This window comes from Pelodiscus sinensis, chromosome 10, assembly GCF_052426305.1.
Source record: "Pelodiscus sinensis isolate ZL-2025 chromosome 10, ASM5242630v1, whole genome shotgun sequence".
Classification (NCBI taxonomy): Eukaryota; Metazoa; Chordata; order Testudines; family Trionychidae; genus Pelodiscus; species Pelodiscus sinensis.
The window spans coordinates 34,699,357-34,721,030 of record NC_143061.1 but is presented as its reverse complement, the minus strand read 5'-3'; the positions used below and the strand labels follow the sequence as shown (position 1 = coordinate 34,721,030).

The 21,674-nt window shown below is 40.3% G+C and overlaps 1 protein-coding gene across 3 annotated transcripts in view; it reads right to left on the bottom strand.

Moving 5' to 3' along the window:
• Positions 1–394: 394 nt before the first annotated feature.
• Positions 395–21,674, bottom strand: part of ATR (ATR checkpoint kinase) — a 94,830-nt gene continuing 73,550 nt past the window's right edge. The window contains exons 38-47 of one of the 3 annotated variants that reach the window (XM_075937650.2): positions 17,719–17,951; positions 17,119–17,253; positions 16,191–16,391; positions 14,916–15,059; positions 12,006–12,156; positions 10,302–10,458; positions 9,637–9,790; positions 7,093–7,244; positions 5,015–5,120; positions 395–1,213 (exon numbers count right to left, since the gene is read on the bottom strand). In XM_075937650.2, coding sequence (XP_075793765.2) covers positions 1,040–1,213; positions 5,015–5,120; positions 7,093–7,244; positions 9,637–9,790; positions 10,302–10,458; positions 12,006–12,156; positions 14,916–15,059; positions 16,191–16,391; positions 17,119–17,253; positions 17,719–17,951 — 1,607 coding nt within the window. In that variant the 3' untranslated portion in view covers positions 395–1,039. Of the gene's footprint in view, positions 1,214–5,014; positions 5,121–7,092; positions 7,245–9,636; positions 9,791–10,301; positions 10,459–11,993; positions 12,157–14,915; positions 15,060–16,190; positions 16,392–17,118; positions 17,254–17,718; positions 17,952–21,674 lie in introns of those variants that run through there. The other 2 variants (XR_012906227.2, XM_089780844.1) reach the window with 2 other exon arrangements.

Genomic DNA, 21,674 nt, shown 5'->3' with positions numbered 1-21,674 from the left:
GGTCACCTTTTTAAAGTTCCCGCCGGGGTTCACGTTCCCCCGCACGTCGCCGGGCGGGCGTTACCACCACCGCCCATCCTGCCCCCTGATTGGCCGGCTGCCCTGTCAGTCTGGGCGGGGGAACGCCGCCCGTGCTAACCCCCGCCCCCTGCGCCGTTTGCCGCCGCGCGGCCGCTTGTCAGCGGAGCAGCCCGCTTCTCCTGCCCCGGCGCGGCGTGAGTACACGCCGCACACCCCTGACAGGGCCCCCCCCCCCCCGCGGCAAGAAGGGCCCGTTCGGCGGCGCCCCAGGGACGGGCGGGGGTCGCCTCGTCACACCGGCACGCGGAAGAAGGCGGGGCCAGACAAAAAGGTCTCCACGGGCCGGATGAGAGGGCCTCGCGGGCCGGATGCGGCCCGCGGGCCGTAGTTTGGAGACCCCTGCTTTAGAGAAACCTAGGTGAGAATGAAGACTGCAAAAAAGCTTTTCATTTTGGAAAATCCTTCTGAAATAGGTACATGAATACAGTTACAAATCCCATTTCAACCATGCGGATACAAAATTTATTTTATATACAATATCTTTTAAAATATCAACTCAGGTTTCCTACAAAAGAAAACTTATATATAACATTTTATAAAGCTAATTTAGACCCTGCTCTGATACAGAAGTGAACATATACATTCATAAATATCATAGATGAGTGTTAATTATACAGGAAATACACAACTGCATCAGGGAGACGACTGTCAATTCTGTTCACTAGTTCATGTATTGTATTCTGTATACATAAAACTGTATAAATACAAATAAAAGTATGTGTCTTCAAACTCAGAATGCAAAGAATTCATTTATATATGTATACAACATACACCGCCTATGTACAACAACTTTACAGTATATATTACATAGGCTGCACATTAAATTGCAATTTAGACATACACAAAATCAGAATCAACAAAAGTGGTAATTTTAGAAAATTCTTCAGTGACTAAGAAAGAATTCAATAACTTTTTGGTTAAAAAAAATTACAGAAGCACAAGTTGTGAAGGCAGTATTTCACATGTACGGAGCCCAGCCCAGGTACATCTGACAGAGCAGGTTCTCATCATTTGCTTCTTGAATGAGGTAATGAACGTGCCCTTCAATAGACAAGGGCAATCCTTTTACCCGGTTCCTAGTCTTAATCACACCCTGAAGCCGCTGTTCTATGTCAAGGACATGAGTCTTTGCCTATAAACAAGAGAAAAAAACCTTACAATTCATATAGCTATGTATTTGTCATATCTGTAATAGAAACATTTCCTGTTCTTCCAAATAAACTTTTGGCCAATTATAGCTTGTATTTCAGATCCCACATAAACAGATTTAATATACAAATATCTATGAACTTTTTCTGAAAACAGTTGGATTTCCTTTTGTCACTTTCTTCATTCTCAAGAACTGCTTGCTTTTTGGACAAGCTATAGCCTTTACATTAACTTTACAACTAGATCTTAAAGATCGAATGAATTATTGCACATCCTCTTGAAGCAGATAGCAATGAAATGTGTTTCATTCTATAAAAATCATTTCATTATCACCGTATATACATGTGGCTCAGTAACAAAGAGCCCACGAGACAACTAATCAAAAGAGCATGTTCCAGAAAATATTCAACCTTCTTATGTTCAGAAAAGCATGTTTTTTTTGTTTTTTTAACTTAAAAATGGTGATGGTGGGGAGGAGGTAGGTTGACTGTTACAACGCAAGCAGGACTGTAAACATTTTCCGCTGAATGTCTTCCGCTGAATGTAAAAAAACAAAACAAAAAAGACTGGAAGTATGGACCAGACTTGAGCCAAAAACAATATTTTGACTAATACTCAACCATGAAATTAGGCAAAATACACAACTATTATCATGAGGTCTTGTCCTTGAATATCATCAGTTACATCATCAACCAATGAGAACTGATTCTCAACTTACAATGAAAGGAGCTCTATATTCTCAGGCATAAAGGGAAACAAGAAGACATTCTATAAATATATTATAAGCAAGAGGAAGACCAAGGACAGGGTAGGCCCATTGCTCAGTGAGGAGAGGGAAACAGTAACAGGAAACTTAGAAATGGCAGAGATGCTTAATGACTTCTTTGTTTCCATCTTCACCGACAAGTCTGGTGAAGGAATGCCTGACATAGTGAATGCTAGTGGGAAAGGGGTAGGTTTAGAAGATAAAATAAAAAAAGAACAAGTTAAAAATCACTTAGAAAAGTTACATGTCTGCAAGTCACCAGGGCCTTATGAAATGCATCCTAGAATACTTAAGGAGCTGATAGAGGAAGTATCTGAGCCTTTAGCTAGCATCTTTGGAAAATCATGGAAGACAGGAGAGATTCCAGAAGATTGGAAAAGGGGAAATATAGTGTCCATCTATAAAAAGGAAATAAAAACAACCCAGGAAACTACAGACCAGTCAATTTAACTTCTGTGACAGGAAAGATAATTAAGCAAGTAATTAAGGAAATCATCTGCAAACACTTGGAAGATAATAAGGTGATAGGGAACAGCCAGCATGGATTTGTAAAGAACAAATCATGTCAAACCAATCTGATACCTTTCTTTGATAGGATAACAAGTCTTGTGGATAAGGGAAAACTGGTGGACGTGGTATACCTAGATTTTAGTAACGCATTTGATATCGTCTTGTATGATCTTCTTATCAATAAACTAGGCAAATACAACTTAGATGGGACTACTGTAAGGTGGGTGTATAACTGGCTGGATAACTGTTCCCAGAGAATAGTTATTAACAGTTCACAAACCTTCTGGAAAGGAGTAACAAGTGGGGTTCCGCAAGGGTCTGTTTTGGGACTGGTTCTGTTCAATATCTTCATCAACCATTTAGATATTGGCAAAGAGAGTATGCTTATTAAGTTTGCAGATGATACCAAGCTTGGAGGGGTTGCAACTGCTTTGGAGGATAGGGTCATAATTCAAAATGATCTGGAGAAATGGTCTGAGGTAAACAGGATGAAGTTTAATAAGGACAAATGCAAAGTGCTCGACTTAGGAAGGAACAATCCGTTTCACACATACAGAATGGGAAGCAAATTGTCTAGGAAGGAGTATGGCAGAAAGGGATCTAGGGGTTATAGTGGACCACAAGCTAAATATGAGTCAACAGTGTGACACTGTTGGAAAAAAAGCAAACATGATTCTGGGATGAACTAACAGGTGTGTTCTGAGCAAGACACGAGAAGTCATTCTTCCGCTCTACTCTGCATTGATTAGGCCTCAGTTGGAGTACTGTGTCCAGTTCTGGGTGCCACATTTCAAGAAAGATGTGGAGAAACTGGACAAGGTCCAGAGAAGAGCAACAAGAACGATTAAAGGTCTAGAGAACATGACCTATGAAGGAAGGCTGAAAGAATAGGACTTGTTTAGTTTGGAAAAGAGAAGATTGAGAGGGGACATGGTAGCAGTTTTCAGGTATCTAAAAGGGTATCACAAGGAGGAGGGAGAAAACTTGTTCTTCTCTGTGGATAGAACAAGAAACAATGGGCTTAAACTGCAACAAGGGAGGTTTAGGTTAGACATTAGGAAAAACGTCCTAACTGTCAGGGTGGTTAAACACTGGAATAAGCTGCCTAGAGTGCCTGTGGAATCTCCATCTCTGGAGATATTTAAGAGTAGGTTAGATAAATGTTTATCGGGGATGATGTAGATAGACAGTACTGGGTCCTGCCATGATGGCAGGGGACTGGACTCGATGACCTCTCGAGGTCCCTTCCAGTCCTAGTATTCTATGATTCTATAATAAGATCACTCATTTATCGATCTCATATATTGTATTACATACAAAAAACTGTACTAAAAGAACATTAAGATCCCAAAGTCAAACTCTTTAAGAGTTAGGAAATGCCAGAATGAAGATTGACTGTATAAGTTTAATTTAGCTCCCTTATACTAACTCAACCCCACTATGATACAGACTTGATTTATATGCTTGATGCTGCACATCAAGGATCAATGGATCCTTTTCCACAGGAGCTCATTTACTGTATATGACAGACCTTTTCTGAGGATCAGTCAGGGTTGTGAAATGAAAGAGGCTTCTCTGTATGGCCCTGCCTCCTTTGTTGCAGAAGTCAGAAGATATGTAGTGAATGAATAAGGTGATTACAAGAGAAAGGCTGGTCTCATAGTTAAGGCAGTTGAGTACTGCCTGGTAAGACAAAATTCTACTATCCCTGTCTGTGCTGTGGCTGTAAACAAACTTTATGAGACTGCAGGAAACGTGGCCACACCCCATTGTAAGTGGACAACTGGCTAACTAAAACTATGTCAAACCACAGACTAGAGAGGTTCAACCTGTATCTTAGGTTCCATTCCAGACTTTTGAGGGGACTCTGTTCTAGCAGGTTAAGATACACTGATGATAGAAACGGTAGAATCTATAGTACAGACACAACTCAAGTGGTATCATTACTGTGTCATCTATTGTGAAAGCTCTACAATAGTTATGGGGTTAAGCAGTATTTTCTGTTTAAAAGTCCACTCTTGTAAGTACTGTAAAATTCATGTGTTTATATAGATTGTCTTGAAAATTGCTGTCTCTCATGGGGATGCTAGCTAGAATTCATGATCTAAATTTGGATAATTTAAATAGGAGCTTCCAAGTTATGGTCCTCGCCACTTACCCCCAAAATCATAATGGTAAAAATTAATGAGTCTTTTCTTCACTACAGCTTCTATTATAGGTGGAACTGTAATTATGCGTCCTAATTTTACCAGTATAGTCTAGACTTAGAGAGTGATACTAAAAAGATACAGTAGATCTCATGAAGGCTTTTATTGAAATACCAGTCTCATATTTGAAGGATTAAACAACAGCAAAGAGATAATTAATAAAAAACCAACTAGAATACCTTTAGAAGAAAAATACAAGGAAAGTAAAGTCTTGCATAAATTAGAACAAAACAACTGATACTGTGAAATATAAAATAATTAAATGTTAGTTTGAGAGTAGATCAAATGTCTTGCAACTAACCTTTTCATTGACAACTTCCCCAGTTTCATTCACCTGTGCTTTTGTATTACCTTTCACTGGTTTACTCCACTCTACAAGAGGATCATGGATAAAAGTCTTCAAGACACTAAAAACATACAAACAAAAAAAATGTTGATTGTGTGGGAAAAGGATTACTTATAAACTTCTTTTGACCCCGAAAAATTAAAATGTGTCTTTTGACTACTAACTTAATTGTTTTTTAATCCAAGACATGTTTTTGTTTGCTAAAATAAAACATTAATGCCTAAGATTAATAATTAATAACCTGTAATGTCTTCATTTCCAAAAAGGAAGGGAAAACAATTATGAAGATACTAAATTCATTTTAAAGAGGCTATTTCCTTTACAGTTCTCTGTACAGTATCACTGCTGGTAATTTCTTGCAGGTTAGCTTTGTCCATGACTTCAGTCATAAAGAACACACCTATTCTTTTGAATTTGATTTTGTATCCTCCATCAGCAGTCTTTGCAGTTATAATATCAGAGCACCAAACCTTTCAGAAGGCAGTAACATAATGCTTTTAATATCTGGATAGGTTAGTGGATCATTAATGTAACTGAAAATCTTCAGAACATGAGCTACCTTCCATATTTCTCTCAGTAAAGATTTTAAGTTTGTTCTCAAATTAATCCAAAACTAATCAGTGTAAGCAATTTTGCTGCAAACAGTACAGTGAGGTACATAGCAAGTGTGTGACAACCCCACAAATTAAAAGCAGATTACAGAACATCCAAAGTAAGCATCAAGGTCTGCCGCCCCTGCCCCCGACTCCTAGTCTATAATTAACCCATCATGAACTAAATATTGGCAAGCCAAAGGCTCAGCAATGTGGGATGTAAGCACAAAGGAATAAAAGACACTCTCTGCCTGTCATCACTACTGAGCCTCACTGATTCAGCTAAGAATGTATCAAATTCCAGTGCCCTTAACCAAACAAAGCTAACATTTATTTAATGGATATTTTGTATAATGAAGGATTCCACAGTTTGACTCCACATGAATATTAAATACAAAAAATGCCAGTTTAATGAGAAATGCTATCCTTAATAGCACCCCAAAATTCATTTCATAAGATTATATTGTTATATTTTGCTAGCTTTAAAAAACACATAGAACTCTTTGACATCTCTTTTTCTAGAGAAAAAATAAATGATTCTTTTAACATGCAACAATACCACCAGAAACAAAATTAACATTTGTTGAACTGAATTCAAGAAAACCTGTCAACAAATCAATTATTAAAAAATTGGATTCAGTCTCAGGGTGGGGAGGCTACTAAGAACTCAGGATGTGAAGGAGTAACTGGTTAACCATTACCCAGGAGCAGCCACGGTCCTGCCAAAGGCAGAGCTAAAAACTGGCAGACCTTCCCTCTCCTAGTTGCCTCTTCTGGCCCAGCACAAAGCTGTATACACACCACCGCAGCCCAGAGCAGTTGTGGCGGGGGGGGGGGGGGGGAGGAAGAGGGATAGAGATGGGGGGGGACACACACAAGCCCAGCGGGCTGGAATGGCTCCTCCCCATACGGCCCAGTTTAATCAGTTAACTAATTAAATGGGATTTTAAATCCCTATTTAAGAACATTTTAGCTTTACACTCTAGACTAGCAGCAGATCATGGGTCAGATCTTTTGTTCCACCCAAAGCTTCTCTGCACTGAACTTAGTGATTTACAACTTTCTCAAACAGCTAAGGATTCCCCCTGAGAAGAGCAATGCAGCTGAGTAACTAGCTCAAAAGAACTAAGAAGAAAAGGCAATTTGAGGTAAATAAAAGCTAAATAGAGTTATATTTTGAGTTTAGTACAAGACAGTAAAACTTCTATCCACAGTAAACCTTGGTAGTTTTTCTTATTACTAGCTACAAAGTAACTCTATAGTTGTTAAAAAATGTGTTAAGTAACCATACTGTTACTTTTATACACAAAAGTGCATGTCAAACTCAATCTGTGCTATTTTAAGAAGATTTTTTCCTCTTCCCAAAAGGAACCAGCAGTTAACATTTCAAGTTTATATAATAAACTAGATATTTTTATTAAATATTGATTGTTACTGTACCTCATTAAAGGTTCTCTCTGATCACGCATTAACCTCATTGTGACTTCACAAGCCCTTCTGAAGAGACCTTCTGTCCCCATAGGTCCCATTCCATTGACCATATTATGAGTGAGGCGAAAAGGTACAATTTCTGGAACTTCAAAAGTTTCCCCCTGCAAATTAATAAAAAGTTAATTAAATCTGAAGTTAAATTCAGAACAGTTTTTCTGATTTATTATTTCTATAGAGCAGAGGTGGGGAACCTTTTTTGGGTCTGGGCCACTGACCCACAGAAAAAAGAATAGACGGCTGCACACAAGTGAGAAAAAAACCCAACCCCCTACCAGCATGGGATCCCCAATGCTGGTAGGAGCCCTGAGCCTCAGGGGCTGGATCCAGGCAAGCTGGTGACTGCATCAAGCCCCCAAGCCTTAGGTTCCCCACCCCTGCTATACAGCTTCTTTTCTAAACTGTATGTCGTCCATTGCAGGTGAAACAACTAACTTATCTTACCTAACTACTATCATCTCAATTACCCACCGGGGGAAATAAAAAACAAATTGAAAAAGCCAGACGAATACCCAGAAACCATGTACTTCAAGATAGGCCCAAGAAAACCAACAATAGAACACCACTTGTCATCACCTATAGCCCCCAACATAAAACCCTCCAACGTATTATCAATAGCCTACAACCTATACTGGAACAGGATACTACACTCCGAGAGGCCCTGGGGGACAGACCCCATAGTCTCCTATAGACAACCACCTAACCTCAGGAGGATTCTTACTAACAACCACAGGACATACCACACAAATTTACCAACCCTGGAACTTTCTCTTGCAACAAACCCCGTTGCCAACTTTGTCCACATATTTACTCTGGTGACACCATCACTGGACCTAACCATGTCAGTTATATGATCAAGAAAACATATTCCTGTTCATCCAGAAATATAATTTGTCATCATGTGCCAACAGTGTCCTGTTGCTATGTATATTGGACAGACTTCTCAGACTCTTCGCCAAAGAATTAATGCCCACAAATCAGACATGTTCACAAGGAAAAACCAGTTGCTTTTCATTTCAACCTACCTGGACATAATCTTAACCACCTTACTACATGCATTTTACTTCAGAGACTTTAATACCAGATTACAGAGGGAAGCTTCAGAACTTTCTTTCATGCTTAAATTTGACACTTTACGAATGGGCCTTAACAAAGAGGCTAATTACTTAACCATTACAAAGATAGCTTCCCCACTTATCACCCCTGATTAGCCACTCATTGACTCATAAATAGCTATTCCCTCCCTCTCTCTCCCTCACCCCACCCTCTGTACTAAATCTGTTTTGTTAGTTTAATAATGTGTTCACTTTTTTCATTGTATTCCTTTGGTATATATGGTCATACCAATTTTTGTCCAGAATATGATCTGAAGAAGTGGATCTGGTCCACGAAAGCTCATCACCTATTAAACCATCTTGTTAGTCTTTAACATAGTTTTTCCTTTTGTTTTTACTATCATCAGAGTAAACCAAATTCAGGTGACCCTGACATAGATTTGAATTATATTATCTCAGCATTGCTTCAGGAGGTCTCATCCCAGCTATCAGGCATCTGGCCATTTCACAAGTCCATCTCTCCATTTAGAAAATTTTGGCACGAGCAAAGAATTGAATACAGATATGTGACAAAATAATAGAGGCGACAAAGACTAGGAGTCTGGTGAAAGATTGGTAAGAAAATTGGCAAAATGTCTATTTGTGCCAGTTTTCTAGCCTATGTTAGCCTTTTCACGTAACTACCAAATATTCTTTAATGTTTTTTGTTTAAAATCACACACAGCTTTCAAGATTTACATTTTTCTAAATATTTATATTTGTTCACCTTCCAAGGCAAGTTACGATGATAGTTTTAAAATCCTCATTATTCTCATAATTTATAATAAAAACATTTTATTTGTTTTAAAAACAAGGTTGAATAGGACTAACAAAGCCAAATGATTGGTATCAAAGATGTAACAGGGAAACTAAATGAACAGCTCCCATATTGCATATTTCTGAATTAAACCAAACACCAACTAAATCTTGCAATATAAATCCTGAAGTCAACTCGGGCCAAAATTAAAAAGTAAATGCCACTTTCTTCCATGGCAAGTTTTCTGTTGAATGAGTGATGTACAAAACTGCATTATCCAGAACAGCAGAAAAAAACTAATCAGAATGTTTTCTAAAATCAAGCAAGTACTTTCATATGTGGTAACATTTTAGTGTATCCAAAGAAAGTTCATATAATGCAGGATGAAAAAAAATGGCTTTAATTGTCAAGGCATATAGGACCAAGGCATATAGGACAATAATGACTTTATATAAAATAAGTTTCTACTGGGTATATAGATTTATATAACTTAAGGCATTGAATAAGACAATAATTTATGGCTATTCGTAACAGATATTCTGAGACTCAGAAAAAAGAAATACTGAAAAAGTAGGAAGGATTTGTGGATTTTGAACTTACAAGTATTTAAAATTTAACAAGCAAGATCAGCAAGACATTTCCCACCTTATTGAACAAACAGTTGAAGTCCACATGCACACATTCACCAGTCAAAGAATCAAAAAGAATATTTTCACCATGGCGATCTCCCAGACCCAGTATGTAACCAACCATGGACATCACTGCAGTGGAACGGCAATAGGCTGATCTGCTACTGTACCTACAGAAAATAAGAATCCAGTGTAAAAAAATAAGATCACTTACTCTTGTACAACTTTTCAGACAATTTAGACTTTTAAACAGCTTTTGTGCTCTTCATGCAAAGTTCCAGTATTACTTTCCTTAGTACATATTTCGTTTTCTATTTGCTTTATTTACATTTTGCTGAAGTACATGAAAAGATATAACCTATCTAACTGTGAGAACTATTTACAACGAATGTGAGAAACGGGAACCATTAACTAACTAAGTAGGCTGGGAGATATGGAGACGCTCCAACGACCGTCGCTGCGGTAAGAAGGAACTGAGGTGTGGCAGCGCCGGCAGGGGTACTTATGCCCTGCCATGGCGGTGCCACTCCAGAGGGCGCCCTGCCGGCGCTACAGGTACAGCTAGGGAAAACGCTCTGGAAGACGCGGTTCACGCGGTGCGCACACCTACTCCGAATGGACATGAGCAACCACTTGAAGAAGAACTAGTGTAATCGAGCTACCATTACTGCAGCAACTGACCATAAAGTAGGATCAGGGAATGTTCTCAGAAACCATTCATGAAAAATAGGAGGGTGTCGGGGCAGAAGAGTTTCTTTGAACATTTTCAGCTTTTCAGACAAAGGTGCCGACTTTGGAAGCATATGTTGACGTAACTCCTTTCCAGTCATATAGACTCCTATAAAAGATTTCAATCAGACATAATATAACAAGACCTATCCTCCCATCCCCAATTACTATTAAGCATTCATCAAATGTAGACTAAAATACCAAAATTAGAACAGGTTTTACAGTTATAATTAAATTAAATTAATATTTGTAAGGCAGGAAAAAAGGCAGCTGTGCAAACACATTATAAATTCAAATCTTGGCTAAGGCAAGTTACATGAAATAAACAAATTGCCATGAATCATACCATTTGACAGATGTGAAAGCCAAAGCCACTACTGTCATATGCAGCTCAGAAAATTTTGAGTGCTGTGCGGTTGATCTTCTAGATGAAGCATTAAAAATGTTTCTCCAATATTAATGATTTTATTATGTGTCTCAAAGTATAGTTAATTTGTTGGAAAAGAAAAAGATTCATTTCACTTTTCACTGGAAAGTCATTATGTCAGTTAATTAGATAAATGATAAAAACGATTAAGATTAAAAATAAGTCACGTAAATGTGATAGGCAAAAAATAAGAAATAAAAATCACATCTGTTTCATTTGTGTGATGCCCTAAAAACAACAGAAAGTTTAGATATTCTTGAATTAATGAGTAAAACAAAAACAATCAACCAACAGTGTGCTGTTAATGGACAAATGCAATATATTGCACCTTCAAGATAGGATAAAGAAGTGTCTTACAAGGTAATTTTCTGTCTGTTAGAAGCTTCTCTCCTCATTCAAAACAAATGGGAAATTCCTTCTGAGGCTTCAGTTGAAAGACAGGGCTTTGTCCTGGAGTTTCTAGCAACAACACTAGAACATCTCCAAATTGCACAGATGAGAACCATTATCCATTTGTTATGAATGACAAGAAGTAGCAGAATTAAGTTATCACATATTCTACAGCTCAGTTTTGTCTAGAACAGGGGTGGACAAATTTACTGACTGACCCACATATGACCATCTTCAGAAGTTGGAAAGCCGGGGCACACCTGCCAGGGCTTCAGCTGCATGAGAACCACATTCTGGGGCTCAGGGCTTCAGCCCCACTTCTCCTGAAGCCTGGAGCACTGGCAGGTGTGCACCATGGGGCTAAAGCCCCAGGAACACCCCTCCTGCTGGGCAAAAGCAGCTAACCCCACCACTCAACTGCAGGACTGAAACCTTAAGCTCTCTCTTCCTCCCACCTTCCCAATCTGGTAGGAAGAGTTTGGAACAGGGAGATTCAGCTCTGTGAGCTGCACTTTAACTGTAAAAGAGCCACATGTGCCTCATGAGCCACAGTTTTACCATCCCTGGTCTAGAAGTTTGGAGTCTGAGCACTTGATTTCTGACTCATTTACTGAGAGATACAATCCTATCCAAAGGCAGCAGCAATCAGTTACTTAACGCAAGGTTTGAAATGTACAGTACAAGCTAATAAGATGCATCACTGAACACATTTTTGCCTAAAATTTATAAATCTAAACTATTTTCTGAAAGATAGACACATATAGCCCTATTTTATCTCCCCTCTTTTCTCTTTCCTTCCATTTATCTCCTTCACAGGAATTTTATGTGCATTTTTTTACCTTTCTCTTTGTACAGTTTGATCAAGATATTTCTTAAGCCTGCTGTGTTGTTAACCCATTCAATTATCCCACATTCATCATTCAGTGGAATAACTGCATAAGTTCGAATATGGAGTTCTCGCCTACGTGACTCTGCATCCTTTCTTAAGCACTGTTTATAAAACAAAATACATAACATTACCAAATATCAAAAACACAGGATCAAAATACACTGATAATTTTGAGGAGTCCTGTGGCACCTTAAAACTAATAGATTTATTTGGGCATAAACTTTCATAGGCAAAACCCACTTTTTGATCAAATGCATTGATGTTGTCTAGACTATGAGTGACCCCTCTTTGAGACTAGACGTGAAAGGAGCCTTGCGTTCCTCTGGGAGGTGTTCAATAAAGGTCTTAATTCTGTTGAAAAGATTGCATGTGTATTTTGGTAGGAGGGCCGAATATTTAGCAATCCTAAATTGTAAGGATGCTGATGAGTAGGCCGTGCAGCCCCAATTTATCCAGCCTCTTCCAGTCCTTGTCATAGGGCATCGACCTAAAGTGGATCTGATTGCCTCTAGTGTGTACAGCTTCAACAAGGGAGTTTGGGAGAGGGAGTGTAAACAGGAACTTTTGGTTCGAACATAGTATTTCTTAGCCTGTCGTTTGGATGCTGGGGATAGAGAGGCTAGAGTCTGCCAGATGATCCTGGCTGGGTCCAAGATGGCCTTGATTACAGGAAGGCCTATCTTGGATGAGGTGGAGGTGTGGAGGATATTGGTGAGTTTATGCTGGACTTCGGGAACTTCCATTAGCGAGATGTCCAGTGAATTCGCAACCCATCTGAATAAGTCCTGGAGGAAGGATTTGAAATCATCCCCAGCTTTTGGTGGTGGAGGAATGATTGAGTCGTTGGGGGGAGAGTGTCATCCTCTTCGGTCTCCTCCAGGTTTTCTATGTCCTCCTGGATGGTTTCACTGGACACTGGAGGTTTTGGAGTCACTGGTTGCGGTTTCTGCTGTGATGGGGCCTGAGATGCTGCCATCTGGGCTCTAAAGGGGGCCTAAGGATCCTATCCATGCCAAAATAGGGGGAAAGGGATGGGAGAAAACCAGGGAAAGGGTTGCCACATTTGCCCTTGGCTTTGTTGTTGCTGCAGTTGTGAGGACGGTTTGGGTGAAGAGTGGTGTGAAGAAAATCTGTTCATCGTCATCCTCACTGGAAAAGGGTTGAGCAGAGCTACAGGGGGTGGCAAGCCGAAGAGAGGAGTCCCCAGTACCAATGTAACCACCAGCTCCTCCTGCGTGGTCAAGGGGCACAGTGCTAGGAATACCTGTACCGACGGTGCTGTCAGTCTCGGTATGTGCCGGAGTTGGTGCAGAGGCATTGTCCGCACATGTAATTGTTATTAGTACCAACGACCCCAGTGCCATCTTTCACGAGGTCTGCACTGATGGACCCGAGCAGACCTCACTACTGGTATGCTGTACTGGTTTCGGTGCCAACGTTAACAGTGATGATGGTACAGAGGCAGTCTTTTTAGGTTTTGAAGCAGCTTCCTTAATTGGCACTGTCCCTCAGGACTTGTCCACGCCAGACATGCTTGGAACCTTCTGATCCCCATTGGTACTGAGGATGGCTTCTGTTGAGGGGATACCTTTTTAGTCAGCTTTTTGGTGCTAGGAGAGGAAGTATGCTTGCTTCTTTGAAGTCTTCTGGCTGGAGCCTCCTACAGTACCATTGTCCTTTGGTCAGGGACTGCCGTAGGAGATGTAGGAGACGTTTGCATTGCAGTGGCTTGAGATACTGTTTCAAAGCTGATCTCACTGGTCTTCTCTGTTATGAGAAGTTTCAGCTACAGATGTCTGGCCTTTAGGGATCTGGAGGAGAGCTTCTTACAATAGTGACATTTCTGTGGGGAGTGTTCCTTCCCCAGGTGCCGAATACATTCAACGCCTCCATCTGATACAGGGATGGACAGTCTGCAAGTAAGGCATCTTTTAAATCCAGGAGAGCCTAGCATAACTATAAGCGTACGTCTAGACTACAGGCTTTTGTCAACAGAGGCTTTGTCGACAGATACTGTCGATAAAGCCTCTGTCGACAAAGAGCGTCTAGACTACAGCCAGGTCTGTCGACAAAACAAGCCACTTTTTCAAAAGAGAGTCTAGATGCTCTCTTTCGAAAAAGCCACAGTGTGGATGCAATAGCTCCTTTTGTTGACAGAACTGTCGACAAAAGGCGTTATTCCTCGTAGAATGAGGTTTACCGCCGTTGACAAAACTGCCGCATTCTGTCAACTTACTGTCGACAGAACTCGGCAGTAGTGTAGACGCAGGTATAGTTTTGTCGACAAAAGTCCACTTTTGTCAACAAAACCCTGTAGTCTAGACACACCCTTAGATAGAAAGTAAGGGTGGGTTTTGTTTTTTTTTGTGAAGAAGAAAAAAACAGGAACGGAAGGCACCCAAATATTCTAAAGAAAACACTAACTAGATAAAACTATGTTAACAATCTTATCTGTATAATGAACCCGAGTGCTGCTGGGTTTCAACCACGCCTTAGGCAGTTAAGAAGAAACTAGGGGACGGTAAATGACTCGTGCGTTAACAGTATGTATGCTACAGCGCAAGCAGCACTGCGCATGTGTCAGCACCCAAAGTACTGCTGTTAAAAAGTTCCAATTATAAGCACAGGAGCATCGAAACACCTACAGTGGAGTACCCACAGACACACACTTCGAAGAAGAGCAAGTAGCTCCTCCAAATTGTAAAAGTGCTATTGTTTTCTTGAATGAAATCCCAATTCTGTGAGCATCCTCAAATCCCACAGAAATTAGTGGGAACTGAACACACTGAATATTTTGCAGGACTGGACACTAACTTAAGTAACAATCTTCCCTAAATCATTTTCAAAATCATCCTCAAACCTTATTAATCAAGGAGTTAAACTCCATGAGTCGGCAGTCTTTTCTTAGGTCATCTTTTGGCTTACACATCATAATGTAGGCTTTTCCATCTGAACCCTTTAAAGTAATCTTTTTTGGTTTTTGAAGAGATGCAAGTATTTCCACCTAAACAAAAAACAGAAGTTATAATTAAACCTGCTAAAATTTTATCTTTGTACCAATTAGGGATGTTAAAAATCATTTATTTGTGTTACTTGTAACTGCTGAAATTTTTAATGGTTACACATTTACACCGGGGGGGGGCGAGAGGGGAGAGGGACGCAGCTCTGTGGGAGCCTACACATGTGAAGAGCTGGTTTAAAAGCTGGCTCTTAATGTGTACAGGTTCCCACCTGTCCGCCCCGACCCTGAACTGCTGCCTCTCTATCAGAGGTAGCAGCACGGGGAACAGGGAGAATAGGTAAGTAGCCTCTGCTGGAATCAGTGCTAATGGGAGCTGGCATTTAATCTGGCTCCCCAGAGTACTGACTTCCACCTGCCTCCTGCCGCCTCTGTAGGAGGCAGCAGGTGGAGGGGGGGCGAGCAGCTCCAATCTCTCTCTATCACGTTTATGGTTAATCATGTACACAAATAAATGCTAACATCCAATGTCCCTCTTCCAGACTGTAGAGCCAAAAGTCAGCCATCAAGCTAGTCCTCAGTGCTTCTTTAAATTAATAAGTATCAGAGGGGTAGCCGTGTTAGTCTGAATCTGCAAAAGCGACGAGGAGTCCTGTGGTACCTTATCTGACCTGCATCTGACGAAGTGGGTCTTTGCCCACGCAAGCTTATGCTCCTACACTTCAGTTAGTCTATAAGGTGCCACAGGACTCCTCGTCGCTTTTAAATTAATAAAAGCAACAAGGAGTCCTGTGGCACCTTATAGACTAATAGATTTATTGGAGCATAAGTTTTCATGGGCAAAGACCCACTTTGTCAGATGCATGTAGTGGAAATTCCAGGCATACCTGCCTCTGGAATTTCCACTACATGCATCTGACGAAGTGGGTCTTTGCCCAAGAATCTTACACTCCAATAAACCTGTTAGTCTAAAAGGTGCCACAGGACTCCTTGTCGCTTTTGCAGATTCAGACTAACACGGCTATCCCTGATACTTTAAATTAATATGCATTCTTATTTGAGCAGTAAATGTAATTATATTCTCTCCACCTCAGTTCTAGCTAATTAAGTAGAAAAGTAAACTTATTTACAATTTATTAAAATGACATGTTGACTGTGAGCAGAGAAGATGTTTACCGTATCATCAAAGCCTGCCAAGTAGGCCCAGCGTCCAGGAAAAGGGTCATGGTTAGAATGTGTACCAGGAACTGATGGAAGAGTAGGTATCATTACAGATTGCAAAGGAATGAGGATCTCACTAAATGTCTGCTCTTCTACTAGCTTTTTAAGTGTTTTGAAATGAACACTCATGCTTAATGTCGAGTTGTTTCCATCAACCTAAAATGAATAGAAAAATCAATAAATATTTTGCTTAAAATATAAAATAAAGTCCTCATAATAATATCACTGTCTCTCTTCCAATTATGAAAAATATATGTTTCAAGGTTGTTATTTATGTTAAAATGTGACCCTTTAGAACAGAATATCTTAATTTTTATTATGTCTCTATATTTTAGTTCTCCCACTTAGTTTTATTAAATACAGTTGCTGAATTTTATCCTAGTTAACAAAAGTTCAAGGATTTACCTCTAACACTTCAGACAGCCTAATCTTTTAAGTTAAAATTTCAAAGTTATTGGAGGGGGGGAAAAATCACTGATCATAAGTAACTGAACATGGAAACAATATAAAATTGCTCAATATTAAAAAATATTGTTAACATAAGTAAGAAATTATTTAGAAAATAATTCTCTATAAATATTTGACATGCAATCTTCCTAGAAAATTTAAACGTGCAAAAAAATGTTAGTTCTCTATTTATATTTTATCTCCAAAATGTTGTTTATTTCCTCCTGTCTAATAGATTTCAGATATCAACAGAACTTTTTACAAGTTACTCCAATTTAACAAAATTACTCAGACTATTAAATTTAATTAGTTGATGCATTTTGCATAACACATTTAAAAACATGTTATGTAACATTAGTTACTATGTCTCATCTGTAGATCTTGTTTTTACATGCTTTGTTGGTTTTGTTGTGTCTTTTGCTTTTTAGACAAATACCGGTTTGTTGCATAGCTCTAGTAGTTTGTCTGTTAGGCGTGTTGCATCTCCAATAAATTTTCCTAAAGATGCCTTCATATGAATAGCTTTGTTTAGGATTTCCTTGCATCTATTCACACGCATTGGGTAAGAGGACTGCAAAAGAAGACAAAGTTAAAATTTACTAAACATATATACCTAATCTCCATTACAGAAACGTGAAATGATTGATAAATTGTATTTCTGAATGCTATTTGAAATTAGATCGTTTAACACAATGGAGCACAAATCGAAGATATTTAGTACTCATTTTCATTAAAAATCCACAGCTTTTCAAGGCATCATATTTTCACAATAGGTAGTAACAGTGTCAAAGAAACAAAACTCCTTAAAGTGACAGAAAAAGTCAGGAAATTCTGGAACTCTACATTTTTCAAGCAACTGTCGCTGACCATTAGAGCACATGAAACTATAATCTTAGTGGTGTGCAAAATGGAACAGAATATCACATTACTACATTTCACATTTAAATACCTTGTTTAAAAGATACAGTAAACAGATTATTCAAATTTCTCTCTTGTGAAAAGATTTTATAAAATAAAGCTATCTATATCTAATTACCTTGGATACAGCTGTCACCATCCACATTGCTTGTTGAGGATAAGCTAGAAACACTTTGGCAACAATCTCCATCAGAACAACAAAGACTTCCTCATGAGAGTGGCAGATTCGGGAGATTAATTGGGAGAATGCTGTCAAAAACTGATAAGGAGCCAACTGATTTGTATGATCTGTAATCACCTTATTTATCTTAGCTAAATCATTTCTCATCTGTACGCGATCAGGACGACCAACTGGAAAAACACAATACAGTAAGTTTATAGTTATATCTCTCTTAAATGCAAGTTCACATAAAAAAGCTACAAACTTAGGGAACTACACTCACTCATTAAGGTTTTTTGTTTTCTTTTTTAAACCAAAACTCTTCAACCTAAAGTTTCTATGAGATTTATACACAAACCCAAGACATAATTCTACATTTGCTTTGTTTGGGGAACTCTAACAAATATGTAAGCTTTCAAATTAGTGTTTCTCAAAGTGGTCTGCAGATCCACTCTGAGAAACCTGCTAACTGGCCACTGCAGTTTATTTATTTACTGGCTCTGCAGTCATAAGCCTCACAGCTCCCATTAGCTCCAGTGCCTTCAGTTTTCCTTAGTAATAGAGATGTAGCTGTGTTAGTCTGGTCTTCCTTACACAAAAGACAGAATTATGCAGCACTTTAAAGACTAACAAGATGGTTTATTAGGTGATGAGCTTTCGTGGGCCAGACCCACTTCCTCAGATCAAATTGTGGAAGAAAATTGGCATGACCATATATACCAAAAAGGGATACAATAAAAAAAATTAACACATAAAATTGACAAATAAGATTTTAGAACAGAGGCGGATGGGGGGGGGGGATTGGTGTCTAGACACTAACCTCCCCCTCTCCCCCTCCTCTGTTCTAAAATCTGATTTGTCAATTTTATGTGTTAATTTTTTTTATTGTATCCCTTTGGTATATATGGTCATGCCAATTTTCTTCCACAATTTGATCTGAGGAAGTGGGTCTGGCCCACGAAAGCTCATCACCTAATAAACCATCTTGTTAGTCTTTAAAGTGCTACATAGTCCTGTCTTTTGTTTCTGCAGTTTTCCTTGGCTATGAACTGGAGCTAATGGGAGCCACGAAGTTGCAGAGCCGGTAAATAAATAAACCGCAGCTGCCAGTTATCAGGTTTCTCAATGTGAATCCTTGGAACATTTTGAGAAACACTGCTTTAAACTGAAAAGTTATTTGCTTCTCTCAGCCCCACTTATTGTCCCCCAAAGCAGACTAACTTAATTGGTTGTATGCAACTATATTTTCTTAGTGGCACATGTTAAAGTGAGGAATGTGGAAGAATAAGTGACTAGGAAATGTATCCAGCATTGCTCAGTTCCTTAACCCAAGTAATTTTTGTTTTCTGGAAAATAAATGATGGGACTGGGGATGAGGGGTTCAGTATGTAGGCTGCCCCTGGAAGAAAGGACTACTCCAGTCCTGTCTCAGCAAAGCAGTTTGGGGCCAGGTGAGAAGCACCTCTCCATGGCCACTTTAGTGGAGGAGTACATGTCCCCCAGCTGAGGAAGGTCCAGGTTCGTCTGCCCATTGCACTTCCCAGGCAGAGTGAGGAATGCTGTAAACTGTGCACTTTTCCAAGGGAACAGCCAGCAATATTCCCAGAAAAATAGGGGGAAAGGGGTGGAGCTTCAGCCCCCTCCCCTTGCTATCTCAAAAGGGGGCCTGGGCGGGTGGGAGGCTCGGGGCAGTCCAGAGGAGGGAGCGTGTTCCCAGCCAGCCCCTTTCACCTGCCCAGTGATTCTATCATCTCTTTTCTGTATGGTTTTATGTATCCCTGTATGAATGGGAGAGGAGATGCATTTCCCCACACACACCCTTCCTAAAGGGCACTTGGGTGAGGGGCGGATGACAGTCCCGGATGGGGGGGCACCTCCAACTACTCTCTTTCACCTACTTTAGAGGTGGTGAACCTCAGGCTGGGGGCCAGACGGAACCTCCAGCTTGCCTGGATCCGGCCCCCAAGGCTCAGGGCCCTCCCCCCTGCATTGAGGAGCCTGCGCTGGCGTTCCAACCCCCCACAACTCCACTGTGGGGCTGGAGCACACAAAATCTACTAGCCTACGACCCTGTAGGTTCTGGTGTGGGAGGAGAATGTAGGGAGTGTCTTTCTCCTCTTCAGTCGAGGGCGTCAGTGAGGGTTATTTTTATTTTTTTGCTTCTCACTTGTGTGTGACCCCCAACCCAAGAAAGGTTCCCCACCCCTCACCTAGTTGGCGATTATGTCTCTTTTCTGTATGGTTTTATGAGAAGCAATCCCATTCTGGGCTCATCCTGTTCTCCTGGCACAACCAAACCCTCACCTTGGTTTAAATTATGATAAGAGGAAGCTGCCTACTGAATTTGGTGGTTCGAACTCTTATAATTTAGGAAGAGTTCTTGAACAAACATACAGATCCACACACAGACAGATTCATGCACAGACACACAAACAGACAAATTCTCTCAAATACATAGTAGATTTGCTAAATAGCTTGGGCCGCCAATATGGATTTTATTATAGTGTTTCCTTACTTGGTAGTAAATAATACTACAATTAAGGCCATAATTAAGGCCACTATTACTACTAAAGCACAAAGCCAGATTACTTCCTCAGAATAGTGCACAAGGAGCTGAAAGCCATCAGATTTCTTGAGGTAGGAATGCTAGTGTGAGACTAGGCAAAGAGAGGATGAGGAAAGGGTCCATAGAAGGCGTGGAGCAATCATACCAGCTCCTGTATCATCAAGCCTACTACAGCACCCAGCAAACATCAGAAATAGGAGGAGCTACAGCTGGAATGTTACTGCATGATGACATGCAGCCAATGGGGCACTATAATCAGCCAGCATATGCCAGACAAGCCCCCTTTCTGCTTCACCTTATACCTGCTATGAAATTTCCAAAGAAAGACTTTTGGGCAAAATCTTGCATGCTTGGACACTGCCCAAAGGAAAAGATTTTGGTTTGGTTTAAAAAAGTCTGAACAAAACTTTTTCAGCTATTGCGTCTTGCAAAGGTGAAAAAACTGTATACTTTACTGCATATGTTTGTCTCAGTGAACTAGCCTGATGAGGGTAATAGTAGACATGCAATATATTTTTATTTGTTTCCTTCATTTTGGCAACTTCAATATTTATTTTTCTTTGTTTCAACTTCATTTTGGCTCCAAGCAGGGAGCTCAGCTGACTGGCAGGGGGAGGCATGACTCTTAAGCAGCAGCTAAAGGGAGCTAGCTGCATGATTGAACTGAGGAACTCCCAGAGCAGTTAAAGAAGAGAGATAAGGAGGAAATAAGTGGCTGGTGGGAGAAGAGGGAGGGAGCAACTGGCTGTGGGGCAGTCAGAGGGGAGGGGAATTTGGAGAGACCTGTCTGTATAAAGAGAGAGAGACAGAGGCAGAAACTGAAACCCAGAATTCTCTTCAAGGTTCTTAGGCTGGGAAGGGGGAGGTAAGGGGCTGACTGCATGGAGTACATGGGGGAAAGAAGGGGTGGGTGGGTGCTCACATTGGGGTGAGGTAGAGGCAGGGGAAAGTTTGTGCTGTGTCTTGGGGCAAAGTGGAGGAAAGGTGGAGAGTTTGTTAGTGCTGTGTGTCCTCACTCCCAGCTAGGCTGCTGGTGCCTGCTAGTTTGAGAATCAGGATTTCATCCTAGCCCCCAGTTGGGCTGGGGGGAGCAGATTGCACAGGGGTAGGTGGGGGAAAGGAAGTGGGTGGGTGCTGGCAGGGGGCAGTTTGTTTGGGGTGTCCTGACTCACTTGCTGCAGTCCTCTCTCTCTGGCTGAACTGGAGGGGAGGAAGCAGGCTGCATGGGGTGTGTGCACGTCAAGAGGGCATTTGCATGATTCCATTTCAAACAAAGTTTACATGGGTGTTAATAGCTTATGGTAAAAAGAAAAAAGATTCTCTTAACAGATTTTTTTGGAGTGCTGCA